This window comes from Urocampus carinirostris, chromosome 20 (genome assembly GCF_059441175.1).
Source record: "Urocampus carinirostris isolate Australia breed hairy pipefish chromosome 20, RoL_Ucar_1.0, whole genome shotgun sequence".
Taxonomy (NCBI): domain Eukaryota; kingdom Metazoa; phylum Chordata; class Actinopteri; order Syngnathiformes; family Syngnathidae; genus Urocampus; species Urocampus carinirostris.
The window spans coordinates 1,607,300-1,628,760 of NC_142368.1; the positions used below are offsets into that span (position 1 = coordinate 1,607,300).

General features: G+C 43.2%; 1 protein-coding gene across 2 annotated transcripts; it reads right to left on the bottom strand.

The window, feature by feature from the left end:
* Positions 1-459: 459 nt before the first annotated feature.
* On the bottom strand, positions 460-20,827 carry nt5dc1 (5'-nucleotidase domain containing 1). Of its 2 annotated transcripts, none has more exons than XM_088325318.1 (12): positions 20,355-20,827; positions 15,403-15,494; positions 15,226-15,297; positions 9,454-9,563; positions 8,750-8,829; positions 8,600-8,681; positions 7,148-7,322; positions 6,989-7,086; positions 5,570-5,691; positions 5,283-5,456; positions 2,743-2,917; positions 460-875 (listed from the first exon to the last, which is right to left on the bottom strand). In XM_088325318.1, the coding sequence occupies exons 1-12, from the start codon at positions 20,664-20,666 to the stop codon at positions 763-765; spliced, it is 1,605 nt and encodes a 534-aa protein (XP_088181444.1). In that variant the 5' UTR covers positions 20,667-20,827; the 3' UTR covers positions 460-762. The 2 variants fall into 2 exon arrangements, with proteins under 2 accessions (XP_088181444.1, XP_088181443.1); XM_088325317.1 differs by having other exon boundaries at positions 2,743-2,920; positions 20,355-20,825.
* Positions 20,828-21,461: the final 634 nt, after the last annotated feature.

Genomic DNA, 21,461 nt, shown 5'->3' on the forward strand with positions numbered 1-21,461 from the left:
CGTAGCAGCAAGATCCCAGATGAACATGGCGGCAACCTTGAGGTATGGATTTCACTAACTATATAAAAACTTTTATGAGTAATAATTGGTAGGATTCGTGTATTTTCGTCTAGTTTTTGCTGAATGTTTTTATTTCTTACCACTAGGGGGCACTCAATTTGACACTCTATCTTTACGTAATTATCGTTGTTTACGGACATGTTTGAATCATATTTTTGGGCCTAACTTATTTGAGTCTATGGCTATTTTAAAGAAGTTTTTAGGGAGTTGCTTATATGCGATGTAGACTTACAATATATGTGAGTGGATACGTTACTTGGAAGTCATTTCTTTTAAATATAACTCTGCTTTAAACTCCGCAATTCTTTCATTTGATGGATTGGAGGAGAAATTTTCTCAAGTCAGGCCAGTTAAAAAACCACTGCCCCCAAAAACCGTACAGTATCCGACGAGACCACAAAAATTCAAAATAAAATTTTGCATTTCTATCTTTTTACACTCATGACACGACTGAAGAATGTCTGTTTTTTTTTGGAACACGATGATTTCGGTCGACGTTTGGAATGAGTCGGTTAGCGAGAGGAGGCGCGGTCACCGAAACAAGAGTTCCACGTCAAGGTCCCGGGGCGAACGAGACTACGCGGCTCGCAATAGCAAAACCGGTCCCGTGACTTGACGGCGGGTCCTCGGTGTTGCCCTCACATTCGACAGGAATAAACGGGGGACGGATGGACATGGATGACCACCGGGGGGCGCCGGTCCTCAGCTTAGACTTTTGCGTCTCTTGAGCAGGGAATCGGGAGGCCGGGGGAAGTAGCCGCTGGTGCAGGGCTTGTCTGGGGAGAACCTGGGGAACTTGTAGTCCAGGGGGAGATCTGGACAGGAGAAAACAAAGAATGGTTAGCTTGAATAGCTGTTAGCTTGCTAATACCATCACATTCTATCGTGTGAACTAAATCAGAATCCTCCATCTCACTACTGCCCTCTGCCGTGAGGCGAGAGTATTGCGTGCCTCACTCGATAGGTAATGCTCCATTAGGAATAAAAAGGTCAATGCGATGAGATAACATAAATGGTTAGCTTGGCTAGCTGTTAGCTTGTCAATACGATCACATTCTATCGTGTGAACCAAATAAAAATTTTGGTCTCACTACTGCCCTCTGCCTTGAGGCGAGAGTATTGCGTGCCTCACTAGATAGGTCATGCTCCATTAGGAATAAAAAGGTCAATGCAATGAGAAAACATAAATGGTTAGCTTGACTAACTGTTAGCTTGCCAAAACGATCACATTCTATCGTGTGAACCAAATCAGAATCCTCCATCTCACTACTGCCCTCTGCCGTGAGGCGAGAGTATTGCGTGCCTCACTCGATAGGTAATGCTCCATTAGGAATGAAAAGGTCAATGCGATGAGAAAACAACAAATGGTTAGCTTGACTAGCTGTTAGCTTGCCAATACCATCACATTCTATCGTGTGAACCAAATAAGAATTTTGGTCTCTATTGCCCTCTGCAGTGAGGCAAGAGTACTGCGTGCCTCACTCGATAGGTCATGCTCCATTAGGAATAAAAATGTCAATGCAATGAGAAAACATAAATGGCATCTAGTAGAACACAGGCGTCAGACAGGCGGCCCGCGGGCCAGATCAGGCCTGCTAAGGGATTGAATCCGGCCCGCGAGACAACACTCAGAGCAGCGCAAGAGAAAAACGAGCTGCAGGTTGAAATAGGTCAACTTGATGTTGCCAAAGCCAGGTGCCTCCAACAAAGACACTGTACTTGTATTTCTCTCTCTCTCTTCCACCCCTTTTCACCTACTCTGTCTCTCTCTCTTTTCCACCCCCCCCTCTCTCTCTTTTCCACCCTTTTTCTTCCACTCTGTCTCTCTTTCTTTCTTTTCCACCCTTTTTCTCCCACTCTCTCTTTATTATCATTTTTCTCCCACTCTCCCTGTTTTCCAGCCTTTTTCCTCCACTCTCTCTCTCTCCCTCTCTCTTCCACCTTTTTCTCCCACTATCCCTCTCCGTTTTCTACCCTTTTTCTTCCGCTCTCTCTCTCTCTTTCACCCTTTTTCATCCACTGTCTCTGTCTCTCTTTTTTCCACTCCTTTTCTCCCACTCTCTCTCTCTTTTCTACCCTTTTCTCTCTCTCTCTCTTTTCCAGCCTTTTTCTCGCACTCTCTCTCTCTTTACCATCCTTTTTCTCTCTCTCTCCCTCTTTTCCAGCCTTTTTCTCGCACTGTCTCTCTTTACCATCCTTTTTCTCTCTCTCTCCCTCTCTCTTTCTTTTCCACCCATTTTCTCCCACTCTCTGTCTCTTTTTCTCTTCCTTTATTGCTCTTTCTCTCTTTCTCTCTGTGTCTCTTTAACCTCTTTTGCTCTAACTTCCTTTTTTCTTGTTCTCTTTTTTCTATTTCTCTCTTCCTATCCTTTGCCCTTTCTTTTCTCTTTTCTCTCCTCCTGTCTTTCTATTTCTCTTTGGATTTCTTTCTTCCTCTCCCTTTCTTTTCCCCCTCTCTCACGACTTTTTTTCTTTTTGTTTCTCACACTCTCTCCCTCTTTTTCTTTCTTTGTCCCGCCCTCTCTCCTTTTCCCTCCCTCTTTCTCTTATGTCTTTATCTCTCTTTTTTTTTCTCTTGAATCTACTGGTCCGGCCCCCGACAGAACGTTTGTCCTATGGTGTGCCCCCCCCCGAGTTCAAAGGAGTTTGACACCCCTGGACTAGAAGTGGCGAGCGACCTACCGGCGATGTGCTCCACGCTGGGGATGGCCATGGCGCTATACTTGTGGATGCAATGGCAGCACCAGGTGAGTTTGTGGACCTCGTCGCCGTCGTCATTTTCTGCCCCGCTTCTCTGCACGTCCACAAAGTAGGAGCCCCATTGCTTGGAGAAGGTGGAGGGGGACTTCATGCTTTCCTGCTGAGAAGACACCAAGAATTTTCCAACACACATAAACAAAAGGCCCCGGCTGTCCTCGAGTAGACATCGAAGGATTTTATACAATCGACTAGAAGGGATTTCGTACGATCGAATACAAATGACATTTATCGAGCGCGATGAAGATTTTCACCGAGTGAGCTTCAGGTCACGCCGTTCCGAATGTTTCGTTTCGTTCTGTTGTTAACGGGACTCGGACGCAGAAGGCCAGACGCACAAGGACAGACATGGCCCACGCGGGGGCTTTTCTCTGGCACACCCATGGGAGGAGCTGACACGCCAGAAAGGCGTGGGCAGAGGAAGAGATCGGAGAAGAGCGAGGGAGAAGGCTTGACGGAGACTCAGGCGACATTAATTCGGTTAATTCGATGGAGTTCACTAAGTTAAATACTTTAAGAAAATAAAACTGCCCTCGTGCAAAAATGTCGGCTACTCATGTCCATCATTTCCCATTGTTAGGTGGTGCCCATTGGAGGAGCCGACACACCAGCTTGGGAGAAAGGCGTGGGCAGAGGAAGAGATCGGAGAAGAGCGAGGGGGAAGGCTTGACGGAGACTCGATGGACACTAATTCGGCTAATTCGATGGAGTTCACTTAGTTCAATACTTTAAGAAATCTGCCCTCGTGCGAAAATGTCGGCTATTCTTGTCCATCTTTTCCCATTGTTAGGTGGTGCCCATGGGAGGAGCCGACACACCAGCTTACAATTCTATCATAATTTTTTTGCAAATAAAGAGCTTCTTTTGAATCACCGGAGGTTCTCAACTCCATGAACAGCATTTTGCTGCAGACGTCAAAGATTTTCTATCGTCGTCATAGATCGCCCCGTGTATCGGTTTTGTCAATAAAATGCCGTTAGAGCAGGAAAACGACGACGCTCCCACGTGCGGAAATCAAGTTGAGTGTCAGTTGTCGTTCTGGAGATGACTTCCCCTCCCCTCTCTCTTCTTCTCACTGGTTCTCTCTCTCTTTGCCCTCTTCTCACTTTTGCTCGCTTTTTGCCCTCTTTTTCTCACTTCTGCTCTCCCTGCTCTCTTTTTCTCTCTCTCCCGGCTCTCTCTGCTCTTTTTCTCTCTCTCTTTGCTCTTTTCTTCTCACTTTTGCTCTATCTCTTTGCTCTCCTCTTCTCACTTTTGCTCTCTCTTTGCGCTTTTCTTCTCACTTTGCTCTTTTCTTCTCACTTTTGCGCTCTCTTTGCTCTTTTCTTCTCATTTTTGCTCTCTTTGCGCTTTTCTTCTCACTTTTGCTCTCTCTTTGCTCTTTTCTTCTCACTTTGGCTCTTTCTTTGCTCTCCTCTTCTCACTTTTGCTCTCTCTTTGCTCTTTTCTACTCATTTTTGCTCTCTCTTTGCTCTTTTCTTCTCACTTTTGCGCTCTCTTTGCTCTTTTCTTCTCACTTTGGCTCTCTCTCTTTGCTCTTTTCTACTCACTTTGGCTCTCTCTCTTTGCTCTTTTCTTCTCACTTTGGCTCTCTCTCTTTGCTCTCTTCTTCTCACTTTGGCTCTCTCTCTTTGCTCTCTTCTTCTCACTTTGTCTCTCTCTCTTTGCTCTCTTCTTCTCACTTTGTCTCTCTCTTTGCTCTCTTCTCACTTTGTCTTTCTCTCTTCTTCTCACTTTGGCTCTCTCTATTTGCTCTCTTCTTTTCACTTTTGTGCTCTCTTCAGCTCACTTTTGCTCTCTCTTTGCTCCCTTTTTTTTTCCACTTTGCCCTCTTTTTCTCACTTTACTCTCTCTTTGCTCTCTTCTTCTCACTTTAGTTCTCTTTCTTTGCTCTCCTCTTTGTCCTCTTCTTCTCACTTTTGCCCTCTTTAATCTCTCTTTCTGATTTTGTCGCTCTCTCCCTCTCTCTCTTTGCTCTTATTTTCACTTTTGTCCTCTCTTTGCTCTCTTCTTCTCACTTTAGTTCTCTTTCTTTGCTCTCCTCTTTGTCCTCTTCTTCTCACTTTTGCTCTCTTTAATCTCTCTTTCTGATTTTGTCGCTCTCTCCCTCTCTCTCTTTGCTCTTATTTTCACTTTTGTCCTCTCTTTGCTCTCTTCTTCTCACTTTAGTTCTCTTTCTTTGCTCTCCTCTTTGTCCTCTTCTTCTCACTTTTGCCCTCTTTAATCTCTCTTTCTGATTTTGTCGCTCTCTCCCTCTCTCTCTTTGCTCTTATTTTCACTTTTGTCCTCTCTTTGCTCTCTTCTTCTTACTTTTTCTCTCTCTTTGTGCTCTCTTCTTCTCACTTTTGCACTCTTATTTTTGCTCTCTTTCATCCACCCCCGCCAGCGTCTTTTTTCCACCGCTCGGCTCCCGATTCTCGGACAGAAAAGGAGAGAGGAGCGTAACGGCGGGGCGGGAACCCTACCTCAAACTTGCCCTTCTTCTCCTCTGGCTCGGCCCGGGCCTCGTTGGACTCGGCGGCGTGGCTTTTCGGGACGCCCTCGCCCTCCATCTCCTCCACGATCATCACCGTCTCCCACTTGCCGAAGCTGCTGGCGGGGAACATGTCCGAGCGCATGCTGTCCCCGAAGTACACCACCTGCGGGGGGCGCCGGACCGCATTCCCCGGTCAAAACGCGCGTTCCGACAGGTCGCCCCGGAAAATCCCGACGCCGCTTTCCGATTGGACGGCGGGCGTAGGGGCGTGTCTACCTTGGGCTCGGGTTTCCCCGTCATGGTCTTCAGAAGTTCGTGGAGATGCTTCCAGTTCCCCTGCGAGTACCAGCCCGGTTTGTCCAAAGACGGCATATCCTCGCTCTCCTCCACGTCGTTGACTGGAACGAAAACGGGAATTCATCCGGAGTTTAGGAAAAACCACGCGTTCGATGTCAGGGGTCTTTCGGAGCGTATTATGAAGCGCCTCCTAGTGGTTAAAATGAATAGGAACAATATTGTTTTAAATAGGCACTGCGGCGCAGTTCTGAGCTCATGAGATCGAATCCCCTGTGTGGAGTTTGCATGTTCTCCCCGTGCTTGCGTGGGTTTCCTCCCATATTCCAAAAACATGCAGGTTCATTAACTGGTCCAAATTGTCCCTAGGTAGCAAATTGTCTGTCCCTATGTGCCCTGCAAGCAGTTGAGGGTGTCCTCTGCCCACTGCCCGAAGATAGCTGGGATGGGCTCCAGCACCCCCGAGACCCTACTGAGGATAAGCGGTGCAGTTAATGGATGGATTGACTTTATTATACAGTCAATATTCTTACTTATTTCCCACTTCTTTATTTCAGACACGATTTTAAGGTTCTGTTTCCCTCCTAGTTTCCTGGCCTTAAAAAACGCTGGTCTATAATTGATTGCAAGAGCCAAGAAGAAATCCACATTGGAGAATTCTCCTTTCAGGTCCCGGTGCTGTGGAATGCTCTGACCTCTGATTTGCAACCTCAATGGACATGACTTGACTAATTCACTTTATTTCTTTTGTTGCCTTTTCCCTTCTTTTTAATCATTTTTTTCCTTTTTCTTTTTTTCCCCATTTCTGACCCCTTTCCTTTCTTTTTTTGTTTTTACTTAATCTATTCCCTTTTTTTCTTCACAAAAACTGGAAAAAAACAAGAGGAAAACTGGTGCGATCTGTTCACATTGAGTCTCTGTAGTTTGTATTCCTTTTGGTGCTTTTTAGCACTTGTTTTCAATTGAACTACAAAATACAGTGCCATCTAGTGGTCAAATCATGCACAGTTTTCCTTTAAACACAAAGAAACCTGCTGTTACTGCAAATAACCAGCAGATGACACTAATGCACCAGATCCATATTGTCAATACAAATGGTAAATAGTCTGTATTTTTATAGCGCTTTTCAAGTCACTGAAGACCTTCTAAAGCTCTCTACAATGTGCTTCACACTTAGCCATTTACACACACAAATTATGATTACTAGTACTATTTTGATATTGAACATTTTCGTTTGGTGGGCCTGAATAAAAGGACTAATAGTCTGTATGTGGCCACTGGGCCTTGGTTTACCACCCCCGTAGTCTAGTGGGTGTAACATCAAACTCATTTATGTCACATGACTTTGAAACCAAAGATCTTCAAAACACCTCCACTTCGTCGAGAACAAAACGCGCTCACCGAGGTTCTTGAAGGACCTCTGCTGGGGCTTCAAGGAGAAGAAGCCGGGCTTGAGAGCGTTGGTGATGATCACGTCGAAGAGCTCCTCAAAGTCCTTCCTGCAACGGCGGGCACAGGTTGCATTCTGGGAAACGGAGTCCGCGCCGGAGCCGCACCCACCCCAGGACGTGCTCGCAGATGAGGCGGCAGTAGTCGCTGTGCGAGCTGGTGATGAGGAGGAGAACCTTTCCCGCCTTCTTCATGGCGCCCAGCCAGGCCTTCACCGCCGGCGAGCAGGGCTGCAGGTAGCGGCCGGGGTCCCGTTTCACTTTGGGGAAGTACGTCCCCGCGTCCTCTGGAGAAAAAAAACGGACATTTTACAAGCTAGCGGTTTTTTTCGGTTGAACTATTTCCCATAATGCCCCGTTACTACATTGTACGACGTGACACTGTGGGTAAAAACGGTTCGGACGAGATCAAAACTTCATTTTGTTCCGCATGTCGTCTATATCGTCGGGAGGATAGGATTCCGCACTCCCACAACCGTGATCCAGGTTCGTTTCCCATTGCGTTCAATGCTGAGCCAATGAGAACGGCGATATTTGTCAGCTGATCAGTCTCTACTCGATTATAGTGATACTGATTTCGGCGTATCGCGTACCTAGACTGTGTATTTACAAAAAAATATGGTAGAAGCAAAAAAATAAGGTGTATAATTTGTAGCTCTCATCCAAAACAAACTATTTTTAAAATGTACTATTAGTTGTTTTTCGGACAATTTATTTTGGTCTTTTTTGTCATTTTAGGGTCGCTTGTCAGTCTTTTTGAGTAATATGTACTTTTCAGGGCAGCACAACGGCGCAGTGGTTGGCGCATGTCGGCACAGTTCTGAGGTGATGAGATTGCGTGGAGTTTGCATGTTCTCCCCGTGCTTGCTTGGGTTTCCTCCCACATTCCAAAAACATGCATGTCAGGTTATTTGGCTGGTCCAAATTGTCCCTAGGTGTGTGTCCCTGCCCCAAGATAGCTGGGATGGGCTCCAGCACCCCCGCGACCCTACTGATGATAAGTGGTGCAGATGATGGATGGATGGGTTATTTTTCGGACAATTGAATTTGGTCTTTTTTGTCACTTTTGGGTCGCTTGTCAGTCATTTTGAGTAATATGTACTTTTCAGGGCAGCACAGTGGTTAGTGCATGTGCGGCACAGTTCTCAGGTGATGAGATCGAACCTCCTGTGCGGAGTTTGCATGTTCTCCCCGTGCTTGGGTGGGTTTCCTCCGGGCTCTCCGGTTTCTTCCCACATTCCAAAAACATGCATGTCAGGTTAATTGACTGGTCCAAATTGTCCCTAGGTGTGTCCCTCTGCCCGAAGATAGCTGGAATGGGCTCCAGCACCCCCGCGACCCTACTGATGATAAGTGGTGCAGATGATGGACGGATGGGTTATTTTTCGGACAATTTAATTTGCTTTTGTACTTTTTCTATAGCTTTTCAGTTCCATTTGGGTTCGTTTCTTCGGTACTTTGCTTTTTGGGTTACTTTCCAGTCGTTTTTTGGTTGATTTTCATTCGTTTTTGGTGTTTTTTCCAGCGGCAAGGGAATCCCCGGCTCGAAGCCCCGCCCACTCACCCCGAAAGGCCGAGGTGTTGTAGTTGTGTTCGATGGCGGCCAGCACGTCCTTCCAAAAGTCGGCGGTGACGTCGTGACCGCGCTGCCGGACCCAGAATAATAAACGGGTTCAAAAGGTGCGGCGGTCAAAGAATATGTTCTCCGACCTACCTTGTGCAGCATGTCCACCACTCGTCCGCACAAGAGCGCGCCGGGCAGGTCGAAGTAGTTGTCGTAGAGATAATATTTGGCTGCGGATTGCAAATGCAATCATTCGGGTGGATACGGGGCAACGCTTTCAAGTGAGTATCAAGATGCAAATAAACATTACTTTTGGTGTGGTGTGACTTGAGCTGGTCCAGTGGGGTAGCAGGTGAATGCAAAGGGGTTGGGTTCAATGGCTGGTTTCAAATGAATAGTGATTCGAAAACTTCCACTTCCGAGGGTTGCCAGGCCCTTAGACAATTTCCTTACTTTAAAACCTTGGACCAGCTCAAGCTTGGCTTCCATGGTTAGCATCACTGCAAGCCGTGGATTTATAGCAAATAAATACAGTACAAAAAAAAAAAAAAAAAAAAAAAAAAAAAACGGGATTTTATTTCTCTAAGCGCTTCCTTATTATCATTATAGTCCCAAACCTTGATTGGTTAAAGTGATGCAACTAAGTAAGGGTAGCTGTTTGTGCGCTTTCTATGTGAGCTTTGTTTCCATGGTTATCACTTTTTCCCTTGTGATATAAAACAAATATGCAACGCTAAAAATTTTGGCATAAATGGGTTAAGAAGAAAACAAAAGCGACAAGATTTTAAGAGGCTGGATCCAGGATTTGCAATCGAGCGAGGAAATAAAGTTAAAAAAAAAACGCAAAAAACTACCTGATCTGGCGAAGGAAGTGTTGAGGCTGTTAAAATGCTTCCATTCCCTTTTGGGCCCGTAAAGCTTGATGATCTCTTCCGTGCTTAGGTCGTTTGTTCCGTGCGTCGCCCTAAAAAGACATTAAAAATCCTTTCAAGCGGTCGTCGTGGATACACATTTTTGAGTAGTATCTGTCGTCAAAGAGACAGATATCAGATACTCATTTTAAGTTTCATTTGAAGAAAAAAGTACAAGGACATCACTGAGTAAGCGTCATTATTCATACCCAGAGAGTTGTTTTGCAAAATACACGATTTTTTACATCTTGTGCAGGGTTTTTCAAGCAGTGTGCAGTGCCCCCTAGTGTCCTGGAGGCCTCGTCTAGGGAGATTGACCAATTTTATCATTGCACTGTTCGCTATATTTGCTTTTTTTTCCCAAATTCTTAGCCTGGGAACTGAAATATTATTCTACATCAGTAACAGATTACAATTTTTTTTTCCATTTTATTTACTCATTAACTAGTCTCGAGGTAGTACAGGGAAATAATGGTAAAAGTAAAAATATCTCCGTGAAAATAAATAAAACCAAGTGAATCTTATTCTCACAGATTACGACAAAAAAGGATCATTTTCGCTCCTTTTAAGTATTATTTTTGTTATGTTTCTAGATTTTCTCTTATAAAAAAAAATGTTAAAATATACTAATATTCCAGAGTACAGCAAAGTTATTGTATTTATTGTAACTCATCTCCAAACAGAAGAGCAGCTTCAGCGACAAACCGCTGTCACAGTCTTGTTCCACGGACAGACTGAGGAGATCATTTCTTCCTCATGCCATGAGGCTCTTTAACCCCACTTGGGGGAGTAAAAGCCCACATGAAACCCCACCCCCACATTTGCACATAACCCTATTTTTATGACAGTGTTTATTTTATGTGGCACTATTTAAATACCGTATTTTCCGCACTATAAGGCGCACCTAAAAGCCTTTATTTTTTTCAAAAGCTGACCATGCGCCTTATAATACAGTGCGCCTTATATATGGATCAATATTAAGTCGCAAAGTCTTGCAACTAACTTGCCGCCGCCGACTCGATTTTCCCCCGAATGCAGAGTAGTCCGCGGTGTATGCTGGGATTTATTTACCGGCGTTTCATTGGCTAACCAATGTGTCAATCATCATTTGAATGGATCACTATTGGCTAAAGTTATTCGGAGGTCAAGAGGCGGATCCTTTTCATCATTTACAGGCTGGCATTGGCTGAAGCGGCAAAACAAAGCCTGCAATTGGCCGAAAAAGATGAATGCGTATAGCACGTGGCTGACGGCATGCAGAAGGCATTTTTTTCTATTCTGTATTTGTAAATATTGTATTCTCCTGGATTTACTACCCTCACGGATATAAGAGGACATGGGCTGCACATTATTATGAACACAACGACTTCGGTGAGCTACTCTGGCTATATATTTTCCCTGTATCCTGTTTCAGACTGAACTCGATGTTTCTGTGATAAGCGGTGCAGATAAATGGATGGAATGGAGTGTCTATTTTTAAATTCAACTCAATTCCAAGTGTTTAGTGTCATATGCACAGTAAAGTTGCGAGCGAAAAAGACAATAGAAACTAAGGAATGGTTGGCATTTCTTGAATCCCAAGACTTTAACGTTACGAATGATGGAACGATGCATTTGAGTGACATCGTACGACACGTATTTGCTTCTTTGCAAGCTTTGGGAATGTTAAGGGGGTCATAAGTTGGACTGAACCATCCGACTGTTTTGTCGACGTTCCCATTGTAGCGCCTTATAATCCGGTGCGCCTTATGTATGTCAAATATAGGACCAAAAACTATTTTTTGAGGGTGCGCCCTATAGTGCGGAAAATACGGTACTCTATATCAACACGTTCCAGTGGCCACAAAAAAAGAAACAAAACTTTATACTGCCAGTTAGCGAACATTACAATTGACTATCTTCAGAAAAACACCAAACTGGTGCCGAAAAGTTTTTTTGTTTTTTCGACATTTTCGATGGACGGTGAACATCGAGATGAAGTAAAATGGAAAAGTTCTTCGTCTCCAAAAAGATTTGGAAACGCTGACGGTAAAAAAAAAAAAAGTCCAGTCGTAGGAAAACATCTGGCCAACGAAAAGATGTCATCGTCCTGGAATAGGATTTGTCTCCCGTCTGATTTTCCTGAAATGGAAATTCGGGGTACGGGAATCCCTCGCTAGATCGCGGTTGATTCGTCGCCGTCTTGCTACTTTGCGGATTTTCCATCGTGCTCAACTAGACCAGGGGTGTCAAACTCATTTGAACTCGGGGGCCACACCACAGAACAAACATTCTGTCGGGGGCTGGACTAGTTGATTAAAGAGAAAAAAAGAGGGATAAAGAAATAAGAGAAAGAGGGAGGGAAAAGGAGAGAGGGCGGGACAAAGAAAGAAAAAGAGAGAAAGGGAGAAAGCGTGAGAAACAAAAGATAAAAAGTCGTGAGAGAGGGGGAAAAGAAAGGAAGAGGAAGGAAGAAATCCAAAGAGAAATAGAAAGACAGAAGGAGAGAAAAGGGAAAAGAAAGCGCAAAGGGTAGGAAGAGAGAAAGAGAAAAGAGAAAAGGAAACAAGAAAGTTAGAGCAAAAGAAGTTAAAAAGACACAGAGAGAGAAAGAGACAAAGAGCAACAAAGGAAGAGAAAAAGAGAGACACAGAGAGTGAAAGAGACAGAGACAGAGAGTGGGAGAAAAGGAGTGGAAAAGAAAGAGAGAGAGAGACAATATGAGAAACAAAATAGATAAAAAAATAGAACTAGTGAGTAAGGAGGGAAGGAAGTGAGAGAAAGAAAGAAATCCAAAGAGAAAGAGAGAAACATAGAGAAGGAGATAAAAGAGAAGGAGAGAAAGAGGGAAGGGGAGAAAGAGAGTAGGAGGAAGTAAGAGAGAGAGAGAGAAAAGGGAGAGAATGGGGAAAAAAGGAAGAGAGCAAAAGAAGGTAAAAAGACACAGAGAGAGAAAGAGACAAAGAGGAAGAAAGAAAGAGAAAAAGAGAGACAGGGAGAGTGAAAGAGACAGAGAGGGAGAAGAGGGAGAAAAGGGGTGAGAGAGAGAGAGAGAGACAGAGAGAGTACAGTGTCTTTGTTGGAGGCACCTGGCTTTGGCAACATCAAGTTGACCTATTTCAACCTTTAGCTTGTTTTTCTCTTGCGCTTCTCTGGTTGTCGTCTCACGGGCCAGATTCAATCCCTTAGCGGGCCTCATCTGGCCCGCGGGCCGCCTGTTTGACACCTGTGAACTAGACAGAGAAAGACGCTTTCCATCGCCAACAAAATTGGACCTCTCCACCTGCTAAACTTGCTCTGAAGCCACATGCGGGTTTTTGGAGCTCCCTGGTGCTTTTGATACTAAAATAGAGATGATTTCTGCAGGGAAGAACCAGAGGATAATCCTGCAGTTTTCTATAACGTCCACACGATGGCGACAAAGTAGCATGTCAAGTTAAGTGGATCGGTTCCTTAATTCACCGGTGTCAAACACCGGATTAGGGCCCACCAAGGGATTGAATATGACTCACGAGACATTGCCTAGAGGAGTACAGGAGAAAAAGAAGGTGCACTTTTAGATATGTCCACTTAATGCCGCCAGAGCCAGGTACCTCGTTTTTTTCCTCACTTTCTATTTCTTTTATTCTTTTTCTCTATGTCTGTCACTTTCTTTTCTTTCGCTCCTTTTCCTCCCTTTTACCATTTCTCGGTCTTTCTTCTTATATTTCTCTCTTCCTTTTGCTCTTTTTCACCCTCTCTTTTCTCTCACTCCATTTTCTACCTTTTTTCATTTCAGTCTTTCTCTCTTTTCTCTATCGCTTTTATTCTCCGCCTTACTTGTCCCCTCTCTTTTTATCGTTCTCTCTTCCTTTTGCTCTCTTTTTCACCCTCTGTCTTTATTTTGTATCCCTCCTTTTTAATTTCTGTCTTTCTCCCTTTTTTCTATCACTTTTTTCTCCGCCTTACTTGTTCCCTCTCTTCTTATCTTTCTCTCTCCCTTTTGCTCTTGTTTTCACCGTCTCCTTCTTTTCTATCTCTTTTTCATTTCTGTCTTTCTCCCTTTATTCTAACGCTTTTTTTTCTCTGCCTTACTTGTTCCCTCTCATTTTATCATTCTCACTTCCTTTCACTTTCTTTTCCACGCCCCCTCTTTCCTTTCTCCCTCTCCTTTTTCATTTCTGTCTTTCTCCCTTTGCTCTATCGCTTTTTTCTCTGCCTTACTTGTTCCCTCTCTTATCTTTCTCTCTCCTTTTGCTCTCTTTTTCACCCTCTCTCCCTCTTTTCTATCTCTCTTTTTTCATTTCTGTCTTTCTCCCTGTTTTCTAACACTTTTTTTTCTCTGCCTTACTTGTTCCCGCTCTTTTTATCTTTCTCACTTCCTTTCACTTTCTTTTCCACCCTTTCTCTCTTTTCGCTCTCTCTTTTTTCATTTCTGTCTTTCTCCCTTTGCTCTATCGCTTTTTTCTCTGCCTTACTTGTTCCCTCTCTTCTTATCTTTCTCTCTCCTTTTGCTCTCTTTTCACCCTCTCTCCCTCTTTTCTATCTCTCTTTTTTCATTTCTGTCTTTCTCCCTGTTTTCTAACACTTTTTTTTCTCTGTCTTACTTGTTCCCGCTCTTTTTATCTTTCTCACTTCCTTTCACTTTCTTTTCCACCCCTCTTTCTTTTCTCTCCTTTTTCATTTCTGTCTTTCTACCTTTATCCATTGCTTTTTTTCTCCGTCTTACTTGTTCCCCTTCTTTTTATCTTTCTCACTTCCTTTCACCCTCTGTTTTCTCGCTCTCATTTTTCATTTCTGTCTTTCTCCCTTTTTTCTATCGCCTTTTTTTCTCTGCCTTACTTGTTCCCGCTCTTTTCATCTATCTCACTTCCTTTCACTTTCTTTTCCACCCTCTCTTTCTTTTTTCTCTCTCCTTTTTCATTTGTCTTTCTCCCTTTTTTCCATTGCTTTTTTTCTCTGTCTTACTTGTTCCCCTTCTTTTTATCTTTCTACCTTTCTTTCACCCTGTTTTCTCGCTCTCCTTTTTCATTTCTGTCTTTCTCCCTTTTTTTCGATCGCTTTTTTATCTCTGCCTTACTTGTTCCCGCTCTTTTCATCTTTCTCACTTCCTTTCATTTTCTTTTCCACCCTCTCTTTTTCTCTCTCTCCTTTTTCATTTCTGTCTTTCTCCTTTTTCCATTGCTTTTTTTTATCCGTCTTACTTGTTCCCCTTCTTTTTATATTTCTCACTTCCTTTCACCCTCTCTCTTTCTTTTATCTCTCACCATTTTCATTTCTGTCTTGCTCCCCTTTTTCCATTGCTTTTTTTATCCGTCTTACTTGTTCCCTTTCTTTTTAACTTTCTCACTTCCTTTCACCCTCTCTCTTTCTTTTCTCTCTCTCTCCTTTTTCATTTCTGTCTTTCTCCTTTTTTTCTCTGTCTTACTTGTTCCTCTCTTTTTATCTTTTTCTCTTTCCCTCACTCTCTTTTTTTGCACTCTCTCTCTCTTTCCTTCTCTCTTTCTCCCTAATCTAATAGTCTGGCCCACGGCTCGAATGAGTTTGACACCCTTGCCTTAATCCATAGTGTTGTGCAATTTAATAGACGGAGATTATTCTTAAAATGATAGTTTGTCATGATAAAAATATATATATATTTTTTTTTAATCAACTATTTTAAAGTACAGTACTTTTATTTGTTAACCCTATACTAAATCCATTATCTCCACTGCTTATCCTCAGTAGGGTCACGGGGGTGCCGGAGCAGAAGACTACCTCAAGACGGTTCCATCTTCGGCCAGCTTCAGCAGGTTCCCGTCCTCCAGGTCCACCACCAGCCCCTTAAAACTGGACGGCACGGAAGAACTTTACGCCAGGTGGCGCTCTTCCTGGTTTTTGAGCGTCTCCGCTTGTTTTTTTTTTGACTGTGGCGCTTTTCGGCACGGGACTTACCAAAAATCCCAAGTGGCGGGCGTTAGGTCCAGCAGTTCCTTATCGTAGCCTCTGTGCTCCACCAGGTAGCTGGCGAAACTCTCGTAGATCAGCTGGGAAAACCAAAAACGGACGGAAACAAAAAAAGGAAATGAGAACTGGAGCGATGAGGGACAGACTAGATCACAGGTGTCAAGCAGGCGGCCCGCGGGCCGGATCAGGCCCGCGAAGGGATTGAATCCGGCCCGAGAGACATTACTCAGAGAAGCGCAAGAGAAAAACAAGCTGCAGGTTGAAATAGGTCAACTTGATGTTGCCGAAGCCAGGTGCTTCGAACAAAGACACTGTACTTCTATTTCTTTCTTTCTCTCTCTCTCTTCCTCTCTTTTCCACCCCTTTTCTCTCACTCTGTCTCTTTCACTCTGTGTCTCTTTTCCATCCTTTTCTCCCACTCTCTCTCTCTTTTCCACCCCTTTTCTCCCACTCTGTGACTGTCTCTTTCACTCTCTGTGTCTTTTAACCTCTTTTGCTCTAACTTCCTTTTTTCCTTTCTCTTTTTTCTCTTACCTTTTTCCTACCCTTTGCGCTTTTTCTCTTTTCCACACTTTTCTCTCACTCCGTCCCTCTCTCATTTACTCTCTCTCTCTCTCTCTCACTCTCTCTTTTCCACCCTTTTTCTCCCACTCTCTCTCTTTCTCTTTTCCACCCTTTTTCTACCACTCTGTCTCTCTTTCTCTTTTCCACCCTTTTCTCTCACTCCGTCCCTCTCTCATTCGCTCTCTCTTTTCCACCCTTTTTCTCCCACTCTGTCTTTCTCTCTCTCTCCCTCTCTTTTCCACCCCTTTTCTCTCACTCTGTCTCTTTCACTCTCTGTCTCTATTCCACCCTTTTTCTCCCACTCTCTCTCTCTTTTTCATCCTTTTCTCCCACTCTCTCTCTCTTTCATCCTTTTCTCCCACTCTCTCTTTTCCACCCTTTTCTCTCACTCCGTCCCTCTCTCATTCACTCACTCTCTCTCTCTCTCTCTCTCTTTTCCACCCTTTTTCTCCCACTCTGTCTTTCTCTCTCTCTCTCTCCCTCTCTTTTCCACCCCTTTTCTCTCACTCTGTCTCTTTCACTCTCTGTGTCTCTTTTCCACCCTTTTTCTCCCACTCTCTCTCTCTTTTCCCCCACACTCTCTCTCCCCCTCTCTTTTCTACCCCTTTTCTCTCACTCTGTCCCTCTCTCATTCACTCTCTCTCTCTCACTCTCTCTTTTCCACCCTTTTTCTCCCACTGTCTTTCTCTCTCTCTCTCTCTCTCTCCCCCTCTCTTTTCTACCCCTTTTCTCTCACTCTGTCTCTTTCACTCTCTGTGTCTTTTTTCCACCCTTTTTCTCCCACTCTCTCTCTCTTTTCCATCCTTTTCTCCCACACTCTCTCTCTCTCTTTTCCACCCCTTTTCTCCCACTCTGTGACTGTCTCTTTCACTCTCTGTGTCTTTTAACCTCTTTTGCTCCAACTTCCTTTTTTCCTTTCTCTTTCCTTTTTCCTACCCTTTGCGCTTTTTCTCTTTTCTCTCCTTCTGTCTTTCCATTTCTCTTTGGATTTCTCTCTTCCTCTCCCTTTCTTTTCCCCCTCTCTCACGACTTTTTATCTTTTGTTTCTCCCTCTCTCTCTCCCTCTCTCTCTTTTTCTTTCTTTGTCCCGCCCTCTCCCCTTTTCCCTCCATCTTTCTTTTTTTTATCTCTCTTTTTCTTTCTCTTGAATCTACTAGTCTGGCCCCTGGCAGAATGTTTGTTCTACCGTGTGGCCCCCGAGTTCAAATGAGTTTGACACCCCTGGACGAGATGCTCAGCACAATTATATCGCATTTGAAAGTTTCGTTTTTCTGTTGATTCGACTCGATTGCATTCAACTTATTGGACAGCACGTTTTTTTTTGTTTCATTCCTTAAAGGGACAGTGCGTAATATTTAACCACTAGATGTCACTATTGTGTCGTGTAACCGAAAACAATACTACAGAGACTATAAGTGCACCAATTTACTACTCATTTTTCGACTTTCAAAGGTTTTTGGCATATTGGGGTACCCGTAGAAACAAGATGGCCGACAATCATGTCAGCGCCCCCTAGGTGAGCCTTACGTTATGCCAAATAAAAACACTTTTTTTTTTACTTCGAGGTATTTCTAAAATGCACGCTTATATGATCATTTATGTATTTTTGCTTATCGTCGAAATAAATCGTTTTTTTTAATGGATAAAAGGTTTTTTTCTAACACTTGGGGGCGCTAAAAACACACCGTTTCCTATTAATAAAACATTGAATAATTATCAATGGATGCAATTGTTCATCTACTCATAAAGGGACAGTGTGTCATATTTAGTGCCTCCTAGTGGTGCAAAAAAACTGATTTGAATACTAAGAAAAATCATATATTGCTGTGAAAATATATAAAAAGGCTCCTTGAACTCAGTTGTGCATTGTTAACACATACCTAATAGAACACAGGTGTCAAACAGGCGGCCCGCGGGCCAGATCAGGCCCGCGAGACAACACTCAGAGAAGCGCAAGAGGAAAACAAGCTGCAGGTTGAAATATGTCAACTTGATGTTGCCAAAGCCAGGTGCCTTGAACAAAGACACTGTACTTGTATTTATTTCTCTCTCTCTCCCTCTCTCTTTTTTCTTTTTTGTTTCTGTCTTTCTGCCTTCTTTGTTTCTGTCGTTCTTTCTTTCCTTCTTGCTTTCTTTTTGTTTTTTGTTTCTGTCTTTCTATCTTTCTTTGTTTCTGTCTTTCTTTCTTTCCTTCTTTCTCTATGTCTTTCTTTCTTTCCTTCTTTCTTTCTTTCTTTTTTCTCTTTTTCACCCCTTTTCTCCCACTCTGTCTCTGTCTCTTTCACTTTCTGTGTCTCTTTTTCTCTTCCTTTGTTGCTCTTTGTCTTTCTCTTTCTGTGTCTTTTAACCTCTTTTGCTCTTACTTCCTTTTTTCCTTTTCTCTTTCTCTCTTCCTACCCTTTGCGCTCTTTTCTCTCCTTCTGTTTTTCTATTTCTCTTGGGATTTCTTTCTTCCTCTCCCTTTATTTTCCCCCTCTCTCACGACTTTTTATCTTTTGTTTCTTACGCTCTCTCTCTCTCTCTTTTTCTTTCTTCGTCCCCCCCTCTCTCCTTTTCACTCCCTCTTTCCCTCATTTCTTTATCGCTCTTTTTCTTTCTCTTTAATCTACTAGACTGGCCCCCGACAGAATGTTTGTTCTATCGTGCGGCCCCCGAGTTCAAATGACTTTGACACCCTTGGTATCGCAGATGAATTGAAAATGTAGGGGAAAAAAAGGCTCTTTGAACTCAACTATGCATTGTTAACACATTGTAAATAGAGAAGATTTTTTTTTTTAAATTTAAGGACGCCTCGAACAATACACCCCACCTAAATACCAGTCTCTAAGCACTACTTTGTACTTTCGATTGCCTATTTATTCTTAAAAATGATTTATCTTATTTTTCTTTTTTATAATTTCATAACCAGCCCAAATTCAACCCAAGCATCCCCATTTTTTTTTAAAGTTTGAATAGAATAAAGCATGCTAGCTAAAGTATTAAAAAAGGAAACAAATTTGAAGTACACAACGTCAGAAATACTCCACTGCTTTGAAATGGTTCAGTCCATTTGAATCCTAGCACCGCGGCAGAGTCTGACAAGAGTATGTGATGACGGAGGCCCAAGAGTGCCAAAATTCAATTTCTTTTTTTAAAAAAAAGGAACGTCTACTCATCAAAACGAAATATTCAATAAAAAATAAAAACAACATTCGATTGATAAAAACGGGCGATTAAAATGAAAAAGGTTTTAGAATATTAATTTTATTTAAAATGTTATCGTGATTTAATTTAACATATTATAACAATTTAAAACAAATGAAAATAAACGTTTTTAAACCCGCCAGTCACTCTAAAATTGTTTCCCCTGGAGTATTAAGTCTAATCTCGAGCGCACCTGATTATAAGCCGCACCCACCACATTTTCAGAGAAAAACCGATTTGGTACATACACAAGCCGCACCTGTATATAAGCCGCATGCGCCCACATTTAAAAAAATGTAACACAAACACAAAATGAACCCAAACCCGACTTCAAGTCCCGCGATTGAAACTAAATGTCCTTCGTTAAAGTCCACAGTCCAAAAATCACAGCCGGCAAAATGAACGGAAAATGATACCGGTACTTAAGGTTTGATGCAGACCTGCAGAGTCCGGTCCCGTAAAATATATCAGATGAACACATTTATTTACGCAACTCCTGTTTATGACGCATTTTAACTTTTTACCCCCTCTTCTTTCCTTGTCTGTCCATCACCTTTAGCGGTCCCCACTTAAACCCGGCACCCCGCGTTTGTTCCGCCCCTCCTTTTTTGTTCGCCCGTGCAAAACATATCAGAATAAGTGTCTAAAATAAATACAAATATATACATTACAAAAATATACAGTTGCAAATACACATTATACATGGTTACACATATTTACAAAGACAGACGGTACACAAGCTTTAATAATAATAATATAGCTTTGACAGGGCAGTTAATGGTAGCAACACTCGAGCGCCGCTAGCGGCCGTTAGAAAAATGACATCAATGGGCCGTATCACTGAATAAGCCGCAGGGTGGAAAGTTAGGGAAATAAGTAGCGGCTTATAGTCCGGAATTTTCGGTAAATGCCAATTCGTTTTAAGGCAAATCAGTCGTGGATCAATGCGGCCTGCTTCACAAAAAAACACGAGATGGCGCTGTTTACCCGTCAGTTTTTTTCACAAGAGAAGCCAAACACCTGCAATTTGAAATCAATGTTAATTTAATCGTGACTCGATTTGTCATGTCTGATCACCTTCCGCGTGCCATTTTGCAGGCCTGGGGGGATTTAACGCTTTGATTTTTGATATTGGGGGTACAGCGTGTACCCCAACACGAGGACGGGGGCCTCCTAGGAGCATTCGGACTCACCTTGGAGGTCTCCTTCAAATGGTACCGACATAGCGTGTGGTCCAAATCGAAGCCGATCACGTCGCTGTCCAGTAGACAAAATTCCGCCATGGTCGCCGGTAAAAAGATATCAAAATGTCGCTCGTATTGTGCCAAAATGAGCACCGAAACACGGCGTGTTCTGCTGCAACTCACACTGAAACAAAAAACGGTTCTGGTTGCAGTTTGGCACCGCTGCAAATGTGAATAAAAGCGCTCGATAAATTGGATTTTTATTAATGGAGCGTGCAGCGCCTTCTTGATTTTCCGTTCCCGGCAACTGCAGCGGCTCATATACGGGCGCCCGCGTCTTCTTCACTTTACGGTGACTCAGAGAGCAACAGTGACCTCTGTCGGCGACTATTGAGGCGTTCGTGTCAACGTGGCGGCCATCTTGGAAGGGGCAAGGTTCCGTAGACGATTACGTACCTGTGCCGTACAAAGTACGTTAATGGGTTGGGTAGGGTTACTTGAACTGGATTACTTTCAATTACTTTTGGATTACTCCAATACCAAATATGCTAATAAAAGACAAAAGAAACTAAATAGGAATCAAATGACTCCATTTTGTGCAGGCTTGGGGAGTAACGGAATACATGGAACGGCAAAAATTATGTTTGGATTTATTTTCATTTTGTTTCTGTGGCATTTGATGTTTTGCCGGAGATCAAAGAAATCAAAGCCAGGAGAGAAAGCTTACCGCGTGTTGTGAGTCATCATTTTATTCATATTTAGTTTCTTTTGTCTTTTACTAGCATCTTTGGTATTGGAGTAATCCAAAAGTAATTGAAAGTAATCCAGTTAAAGTAACTCTACCCAACCCTGTTTATGACACATTTTAAGACGTGTACGACGTACAAGAAAATCGGTACGGAAAAAGGCAAATTTCTCAATCATGGGTACCACCCGGTATACATTGACTATCACCAAACAGCAAACCAATCAAGTCAACAAGTTCGCCGCGGTAGCCTCTATCTCGGTATCCTTTTTTTTAAATTGCAAACGAAGCGAGCGGTTTGATGCTACTGTGCGCGTGCGTCTGCCGCCTGGGGATTTCCCATCATGCATCATTCCGTGGTAGTTGTGTAG